Here is a 9,660-nt window from a genome sequence, read left to right on the forward strand (position 1 = left end):
ATGAAAACCTGTAACGCTTTTGGTACAGAAATCCAGACCTCAGTGTAACGCTCAGGTGGTTAACATATCTAGTAGCAAAAATAAATCCTCGCATCGTATGGGCTGACAACACTGTTTGTGATTTCAATGCAACAGAGGCAATGTTTTCAGATCTCCAGGGAGTAATGGGTTAATAGATTTTCCATAGCATTAACAGGGGGTTTTCCATACTGGCAAAAACAAACACATGGGAAAATGTGCAATTATTGGAAAGATATACTTAAACATTGAGCCGAGTGATGCAATAATGCAACTTTATTATGCATGTGCCAAAGTTGTACCACTGCTGGCTTGAAAATGACCCAAAGTAAAACCCAGATGAGGAAGTGAAATTGAAAAAGATGGCGGAAGTGGTTTTGTAGAGCACTGAGACATCACAGGAGATAGAGAAACCAAGAAGTAGGAATACATTCAGATTGGCAATGAGTTGCTGTGTGGTTACACAGTGAACCACTGCCTAGGGGGGAGATACTACAAGTAGCTTTTACCCATGACAGTGCCATAGAAAATGAATGGAGGTGGAAGTGAGTGGTTCAGTACTGTCCATTGTCACCCACTGTCAAATGTCCAGATGTGGGCGGCAAGATGCCAGCCACCGGTGACACATGGGATTGCTTAATCCTAAAGACAGGTCTGAACCTAGATTAAGTCTGCTATAATTGTTTTTATTGATATTACTTATTATTGTTATATCCGCTTTACTCTGTGTTTTATATATATATAAAAAAAATCTTGCATTTTCCTATAATCATTTGCTTCAGGGTAGAACTGGAGCCCCTTGTCACATGACCCTTCTCCTGTAAGAAATCACCTGCACAAAAAGCCATCTACAAAAAAGTGTATTGTTCTCATCTCAGTAGGTACCAGTAGTCTCAAAGGTAACAAGACTAGAAACTCTTATCCACCCTGATGTATTACAATAGCCTTTACTTAGACAAGTACTTACAGGTCCACTATATTGCACCCTCCCCTAGTTGCTCTAGTTGGATGGTATTTCTGTCCCTATGTGACATAATTGGGCCAACCATTGTTTCCACATGAGAGAGAGGGCGTAAACCACATGTTCACCTAAAAATGTAGGTTAATATGGTAAATACTCCTTATTTCTTAGAATAGAAAGTAACTGCATATTTGGTTCAAACAAAAAAGGGGACGTTTAACTCCAAACCAGGACAGCTGCAAAAAAGACCTTTTTGCACAAACAGAATGACAATCATTAGAAGAAGGCCATTTTGCTGATACCAGGCAAAATATACTTTCACAAAACACTATCCCCCGATAATCATCATAATCACTTTAGGAGCACAAAGTGATAATGTTAGCTGCAACTGGCATTTGAAAAGGAGAGAAAAGTGGACATATATAATAATAAATGATCAGGAAATACAAAAAATTCAGAAAGATAAGAAAATAAAAGATGAATGTTGTAGTACAGGGATAAGGTAAACTCCTCAGATCAGACCAATGAAAGGAATAGTAAAGAAAAGAAAGCAAATAAAAAAAATACAGAGAAACAGCTTACAGGCAACAGAGAAGAAACTTAAATCCATGAGAAATGTTCTTTGGCTAAGTTCAGACAGATGGTTGACTTTCAATATAGTTAATGATAACCAGGGCTTTGGGAATGTTGAGGAATGTTTGAGAAAGGTGAACTACAGTGGCTCTGATGTCTAAATGTAAGCCTACTTTCTGAGAGCAAGTTATCAGCCTGCAGAGTACAGATAAAAAATAGTTATTAAAGATATTGTGCTTTACTCACCAATTCCAAAAAATAACGGACATGTAAAGATAGCTGTCCCAGGGCTAGTACATGGTACTAACATAGGAAGCATGCAGGCCCTGAAGACCAGCTCCTCTGTTAGAGGGGCGATCACCTGGTTACGTAGCCACCGCATGTCAGTTATGCAGAGCATCCAGAACCTAGGATCTGCAAATAAATTATATAGACAAAATTTGGTTTACAGATAAACTATATAAAAGTACATTAAAACTTTATCTAAAAAACACAGATATTCTGCTGTTGCAGCACATTATATGACTACAGCTTACCAAATGCTACTTTTAATCCATCAAGGAAGTCCCATGGGCAATCTATAGATAGCTGAACAAGTGGGCCAAGGAATAATATCTGCATATAAATGAAAAAGATTTTTTGTAACATGGGTATTTCCCTAACCTGAAATCAGAATTGTTGGTGCTGCAGTTGACTTACCATGGTCAGTAGCAAAGGCAACACTGTAGCTGTAAGAATGCTCTCAAGACGGAAACCCATGAGGGAAAAGATGGCTGCTTCGGTCTGAAAATAGGAAAAAATAGTTGTGAATATTCCTGAAGGACAATGATTACTACACTGTGCATCAGTTTGCCAACCACAAGATTACCATTTGCATTGTTAACCCATTCCCCAAAATCTCCCTAGCAAGGACTAGTGGGAATACTGTCTCCTTGTTGGTCATGTGTTTTGTTTTTTTAAACAGTCTTGCTTTGCCTAGAAGAGGTACGGCTCCACACACAGCAACTCATGGGATGTATTTAAAAAAAGGAATTATTAATTATAAAAAGCTTTAAAAAATATAAAAGATATATAAGCAATAACTTTCTCCTCACAATAAAACGTAAGCTTTGCATAAGTCTATCCCATATTGTGCATGTCATTAGGCGGCATAGTGCCACAACAGGTAAACCCCTGATCAGACCAGGTTGTACAGGCTGTCCCCAAAACAATAATATCAAAACTTTCTGACTGTAGTCATATTGTTTGGATCAATAGTCACAGCTTTGAAGAAACCATTACGAGATTATACTTACAAACACCAATTTCTGTTTCAGCTACATTGTTTTACATGAAATTTACCTTAATTCATTCATGGCTAGATGTTGTTGATGCATAGATGTCTAGACCAAATTTAGTAGCATCAGTATGCACTAGTTATTTGCAAGACACTTTTTTTAACACCATAACTCTGTCAATTACAGTATAACACTCCCATCTTAAGAAGTAAGCGAAATTTGCAAAATGAAGAGGTTTTCTTAGGAACATTTTCAAGCTGAATGTGATCACCCTGTTTGACTGTTTCAATCTGGATAGATGCTGTAGCTTGGAGTTGCTTAAAGCATACTAAAACTCTGAGTTAAAAAAAAAAAAAGCACCTCCCCTTAATTCTCAGTCGCCTAGGCAATCGAGAATGAATGGGAGTGCAAAGCCTCCCGGGACACCTAAGTCACGCATCCCGGGAGACTCTTGGTTGCTCCCTCTGCCCATGCCTGAAAACTTCAGGCATGCGCAGAAGGAGCCTTTCGCCAAAAAAAATCTCGATCTCACACAAGCGCAGTACTACAACACCCGATCTCTGGCCTGTGTCGGGTGACGTAGGAAGAAGAACCCAGAAAAAGGGGGGAAGATGGCGGTGCCTTGTGACCAGCCCAAAGAAAGATGCCGGGACGATGCGAGTCCCGATGGAAGAAACCTCCAGGCCGATCAACAACACTGCGTGATTGAAGGTAAGTGGATTTTTTTTTGTTTTGGGCACTTTTGAGTTTACTTCCTCTTTAAGATACAATGGGATTGATTTAAGCTGGAGAAGATTCACTTTCATTAGTGAACCTAGGTGATCCAGAAAACCTGAAATGAATCTGGCCCATGACTGAAAACATTTGTTAATAAATAGCAAATTCCTTTCAAGCAATCCATTCCAGTTTTGCTAGAACACCCAGGTTTACTGATGAAAATGTATCTTCCCTGGCCTTGTTGAGATTTAATAAATGGCCCAATGAGAGGTGAAGCAAAAGATTTACCGAAAGATGCGCATAAGTGAAGCACTTTTAGCATGCATTTAGAAATGTAGCACCCATGTGGAGTGTAAATTGTTAGCAAACTGTTCTCCTATAATAAAGCATCTGAAATGACTCAATTTAAAAGGAAAATGGCTGGAGCCAGGCAAACCTTTATGAACTAGAACAGGGGTGCCCAACAGGTAGATTGCATAGGCAACAAGAGTAGATTGCGGAGCCCTGCCATTCAAAATAAACTCTTCAGCGCACAGGAGTTAATAAGTCCAAGTTTTTATTGTTGGTAGATCATTTTGACTTGGTCATTTTAAAAGTAGCTCGCAAGCCAAAAAAGTGTGGGCACCCCTGTACTAGACTATGTGTTCTGAAACACAGTGCAGAGAGCTGATACAGCCTACAATAAAGGAATGTTTATTCTGCTTATTAGTCCTTACCAACACAGGATATGTAAGCAAAGGCCTGTCTGAACAAAGACTTTGGAATCAACAGGAAAGTGTTCCTAGCCTAGATGTGGTCATGGTCAGAAGGAAACATAATGACCCCCAATAAAGTTCTAATAAGATTACTGATGCTGGAAGGTTATGTAGGCTGTCATTTCTGACCCGGTTCTAAAAAAAATACAGCTTGCCCGATTTGCGTTCTGATCCTCAGCCTTTTAAAAGTGCAACTAAACCCTTTAGAAAATTGTGACCAGGAAAGTCCTTTACTGCAGGAGGGACGGGCAAAAAAATACCTTTTCCTGTCTGATCACAATTTTTCAAATACTCACCCATCCCCTTTCCATCAGGGTGCCATCTTCTACTCCTATTTCAAGTCCCTGATCTTTAGCAATCTCACTCGGGCATGATGTGATGACATAACTCTCACACGTGCATGTAAGAGTTCAATTAGTCCTAGCAACCATAGAGATACCCAGCATCCTAAGCTGAGCTACACATAAATAGCTCAGTGTCATTAAAAAAATTAGGAACACCACCCTTCCATTCTGCAATAACAATCATGGCTGACCACAAAATGATATTGCACAACTAGTTCCACTTTAACAACTTTAAAACAACTAACGAGTATACAGCTAAGGTGTGCAGCTCATTATCACATTGCTACCTGCATGCTTGTGTCAGGTGTGTCATTGGCACCACAAGTCCAGCTTTACATCCAGGCAATGGCAGTTTCCATAACCTCTCAGTGATGGGTCCACTTTAAATGAAACTCTCATAGTATGTGTGACAAGAAACAAGTTGGGGGCACACAGATTTTAGTTTTGGCTTATTCCTACCTTGATGCCGGTTAACTCTTTCCATACTGATAGGAATAAAGGAGACAATGAGGATACAATCAGTACGCTGGTAAACCTTCTCTTGATGACAGCCGGGTGGTCTCTATAGGAGGAGAGGAACAATGTCAGATCAGTAAATGAATACAGGGAAAGTTCCCTGCCATATATTTCCCTGACAAGTGCACAGTTTCCTGGAATAGACTTTCTGCATTCTGTCTGCCCCCTCTATAGTCTGTATACCCCAGCACTCCTTCCACACACATACCTAGGCAGGTCACTCTTCCAAACATACAAGCTGCCTACATATGAACATGCTAGCGTGAGACAGCAGAGTACAGACACCCTGCATAACCCAGAGCTTGGATCCCCTTCATGATCCTCAGACATGGCTGCCACAGCTAATGTGAAAGCTACAAGCAGGCATCCCCGGCATCCCTTTAGATGGGTGCGCTCCTGGCTCTACCCTTCTGTCCACTAGGCGACGCAAACCTTGGCAGCTGCTTATTCTTTCCTAAATAAATAAGGAGGCAGCTATTGCTAAAAGTTACTTCTTGAGAATGTTCATTGCTAAATATTTTACCTGGAATAAATATTAAGATGGCTGCAACCCCCAACTGCCTGCTATACAAAGAATACTGAATAATAACTAACACTACCATCATTTTGGGGATATCAACGTTTTTTAAATAGATAACTTTACCAATGAAATGAGAATATGACTACTTTTATTACTTTTTGGGTTTTCCCTCAAACCTCTATTGAAAGCCTCATTTAAAAATCACCTTTTTCCTCTTTTGCCAAAAAGGTGAGGATTGCCATGATGTAGTGGATGACCTGTGCTGAATTGTTTTGCTGTAAAACTACAAAAAAAAAAACCTTCAAAAATCAAACCCCATTTTCTTGATGGTGCTATTAGATGATAAATATGAATTCTTCTAATACCTATATCTACAGATGTGTTTTATTGTACCAATACTGCTTGTTCAGATGTGTGTTATGTCAATACATTAATGGTTCACACATAGCTATGTAGCCAAGCTATATATATAACTAACATTAGATAGATGTGAATGCTTAGGGTTCAATATACAGAGCACAGATTAGCAGGAAACAGTGCCAGGAGAGGAGGAGCAAACATGCACGTCTAAAGGGATGCAGAAGACGCCTCTTTTCAAGGAATACCGGCTCATCTTCTTCCTGAAACAACCCATTGAGCTTAGGATCACAGATCCATTGGCCAAATGAAAAGTGATTGATACATTTTCATTGGTTGGAAGACGAGGCTTTAGCAGGGATTGGAGCAAATAATGTATTTCCATTGGTTAATACGTAAGACCTCGTTCTTTGACTGGTAAAACAGACGGATGTACAAAACGTCATCCTGGTTGGTTATTGGTGTGTTAGCTGTACGTATTGATGTGTTTGTTAGCTGTACGTATTGGTGTGTATCAGACGCTCAATGTTCCGTGCAGCTGTTGTCAGAGCTGTGTTACCTTCCTATGGATGTAGTAGAGAGTAGTCCCAGCAAAGTGCAGATTTTATGTTAGATTTGAAGTTGTTCCACACACAGATCTGATTGGTACACACAAGCTAGGTTAGTTACATAGCTAGCATTTGAAAAATCAATTAAAAAATAAATAGTTTTATTAGCAGCAGATAATATGCTTGTCCACACTATAGGGATGTGTTGTGTTTAACTAAATGCGTGCGCACATTGCCATTTCCTTTGCAGTTTAATTGATTGGTCTGGCAAATGTGGCACATCCCACACAAATGTGCATGTTACACTTTCTTAAAGTGCACGGTTGCATTGTTTATGTGCTTTTAGGCGCCATTATTAGCCACACAGCGCACCAATGCATGTGTTATACAAGCAAGCCCCAATGTTGAAGAGGTTTTTCTTCACCCTTCTAGCACAGCAAGCAAAGTCAATTTATTTAACTTTAAAAAGAAACTAAACGCAAAAGTGCCTAAAACAAAAAAAAAAATCACTTCCCCTCAATCGCGCAGGGCAGTCTGATTCATCCAGGGGTCTCTTCTATCGGGTGCCACATTGCCCTGCCCCCCGTCCTAAAAACTGGCGTGCCGGGCGCTGCCATCTTCGTCTCTTCTTCCAGGTTCTTCATACCGTGTTTCCCCGAAAATAAGACAGTGTCTTATATTTATTTTACCTCTGAAAATCTCATTAGGGCTTATTTTCAGGGGATGTCTTATTTTTCTCACAGATATATATATATATATATTTATTTACATTTCTTCACCCCTTGCTCCAGTGCTTTTGAAATCTCCTGCTCTCTCTCTCTCTCTGCTCCCTCCTTCCTCTTGGTATCCCTCCGTGTACCACGTGACCACACCCTCCGAAGAAGCCAATAGGGCTTACTTTCGGGGGAGGGCTTATATTTCACCCTTGCATGATTAGCATGCTAGGGCTTACTTTCGGGGTAGGTCTTATTTTCGGGGAAACACGGTACATCACCCGATGCAGGCGCAAGATCACCGCTCATGCATGAGATCGACAATTTTTTTCCCCCACAAAAAGGCTTCTGCACACGCCCAAGATGCTCGGGCATGCGCAGAAGGAGCAGCCAAGAGCGTCCTGGGATGCGTGACGTATCTATCCTGGGAGGCTTTGCACTCCCATTCATTTTCGATCGTCTAGTCGATCGAGAATTAGAAGGCGGTGCTGCACCCTTTTTTACAGAATTTTTACTTAACAAAAAAGGGTTGTCTACCCTTTTATGTAAAGTGAAATTTCTGAGTTTAGGTACGCTTTAACACAGGCAGCCCTAAAAGCTTCACATGTCCTTTCTTCACTTTCCTCAGGCTGCCAAAATTACCATTTTCTCTGTGAATGTCCCCAATATTGGGATTTCCATGTATTCTTTATAATGAAGGCAAACATAGGTAAAGCAGGAAGTGAGTATAACAACATGTGCTCATTCCTGGTATTGTAGTGGCCAGACTTCTTCTGTAACATCAAACTAAAGAAGCAATACATGACGATTTGCAAAGTGCAGTAACCCATAGCAACCATAAATCGTGTGCAGACTGCAGTAAGCAAAAATCTGACTGGTTGTTGTGGGTTTCCTCCTTCTGAGCATTCATTTTTATTATTTGTACTGTTTGAAGTTGAACTTCAGGTTCAGGAAATAAATGTCCATTGAAGTGGAGCTAGCCCTGTCTGGGAGGATGTAAACAGGACTATAGTTCCCTTATTTTGGCTGGGTGCGGTCTTCTGCCATCTCACTAGTATTGGCTGCAGGTGTACACTTGGCTTCCTTCCTGAACAATGAAGGTCTACCATCCCCGCATTGTTGGGGATGACATTACTGCCTGCAACATAGTCTTATTAAGGACTGGTCTTATTAAGGTGGAGCCTGCAGGGAAAATATTTTTTCTTTGTATGATACAGGTAAAAGCACATTAACTTAAATTATTTATTGGTACGGTCCAGTCAATCATAGCTTTATTATGTCACCATGTTTGTGAGAATGCTAAGGACCACCCACAACTCAGGTCATCAAAAAGAAGAAGAGGATGCCAACAGCCAGGGGTCAATTTATCTATACAGGTAAAAGAATCACGTGGTGTATACTCCCACCCAGAGCACAAGCACACTGCATCTGCCATGTTGATTTCTTCTGTTAGAGCTTTGCTGCTGTAGATCAATTCTCAAATGATCACTACATCTACTAGTTGTTAACATTTTATATAGATTACATGTTGTAAATATATATTTGTTTCAGCTATTACTCTTTCCTAAAGTTGATCATCAAAGTATTACTTTCGGGGGAGGGCTTATATTTCACCCTTGCATGATTAGCATGCTAGGGCTTACTTTCGGGGTAGGTCTTATTTTCGGGGAAACACGGTACATCACCCGATGCAGGCGCAAGATCACCGCTCATGCATGAGATCGACAATTTTTTTCCCCCACAAAAAGGCTTCTGCACACGCCCAAGATGCTCGGGCATGCGCAGAAGGAGCAGCCAAGAGCGTCCTGGGATGCGTGACGTATCTATCCTGGGAGGCTTTGCACTCCCATTCATTTTCGATCGTCTAGTCGATCGAGAATTAGAAGGCGGTGCTGCACCCTTTTTTACAGAATTTTTACTTAACAAAAAAGGGTTGTCTACCCTTTTATGTAAAGTGAAATTTCTGAGTTTAGGTACGCTTTAACACAGGCAGCCCTAAAAGCTTCACATGTCCTTTCTTCACTTTCCTCAGGCTGCCAAAATTACCATTTTCTCTGTGAATGTCCCCAATATTGGGATTTCCATGTATTCTTTATAATGAAGGCAAACATAGGTAAAGCAGGAAGTGAGTATAACAACATGTGCTCATTCCTGGTATTGTAGTGGCCAGACTTCTTCTGTAACATCAAACTAAAGAAGCAATACATGACGATTTGCAAAGTGCAGTAACCCATAGCAACCATAAATCGTGTGCAGACTGCAGTAAGCAAAAATCTGACTGGTTGTTGTGGGTTTCCTCCTTCTGAGCATTCATTTTTATTATTTGTACTGTTTGAAGTTGAACTTCAGGTTCAGGAAATA

The 9,660-nt window shown here is 40.5% G+C and overlaps 1 protein-coding gene across 1 annotated transcript in view; it reads right to left on the reverse strand.

The window, feature by feature from the left end:
* The window catches only part of RCE1 (Ras converting CAAX endopeptidase 1), a 10,482-nt gene extending 4,990 nt beyond the window's left edge, over window positions 1-5,492 (reverse strand). Inside the window, exons 1-5 of the mRNA XM_072423023.1 lie at window positions 5,370-5,492; window positions 5,105-5,207; window positions 2,252-2,335; window positions 2,089-2,167; window positions 1,799-1,966 (exon numbers count right to left, since the gene is read on the reverse strand). Of these exons, the coding sequence (XP_072279124.1) occupies window positions 1,799-1,966; window positions 2,089-2,167; window positions 2,252-2,335; window positions 5,105-5,207; window positions 5,370-5,491 (556 nt within the window). The 5' untranslated portion in view covers window position 5,492. The remainder of the gene's footprint in view (window positions 1-1,798; window positions 1,967-2,088; window positions 2,168-2,251; window positions 2,336-5,104; window positions 5,208-5,369) is intronic.
* Window positions 5,493-9,660: the final 4,168 nt, after the last annotated feature.

Source organism: Pyxicephalus adspersus, chromosome 9 (genome assembly GCF_032062135.1).
Source record: "Pyxicephalus adspersus chromosome 9, UCB_Pads_2.0, whole genome shotgun sequence".
In the NCBI taxonomy this organism is placed as follows: domain Eukaryota; kingdom Metazoa; phylum Chordata; class Amphibia; order Anura; family Pyxicephalidae; genus Pyxicephalus; species Pyxicephalus adspersus.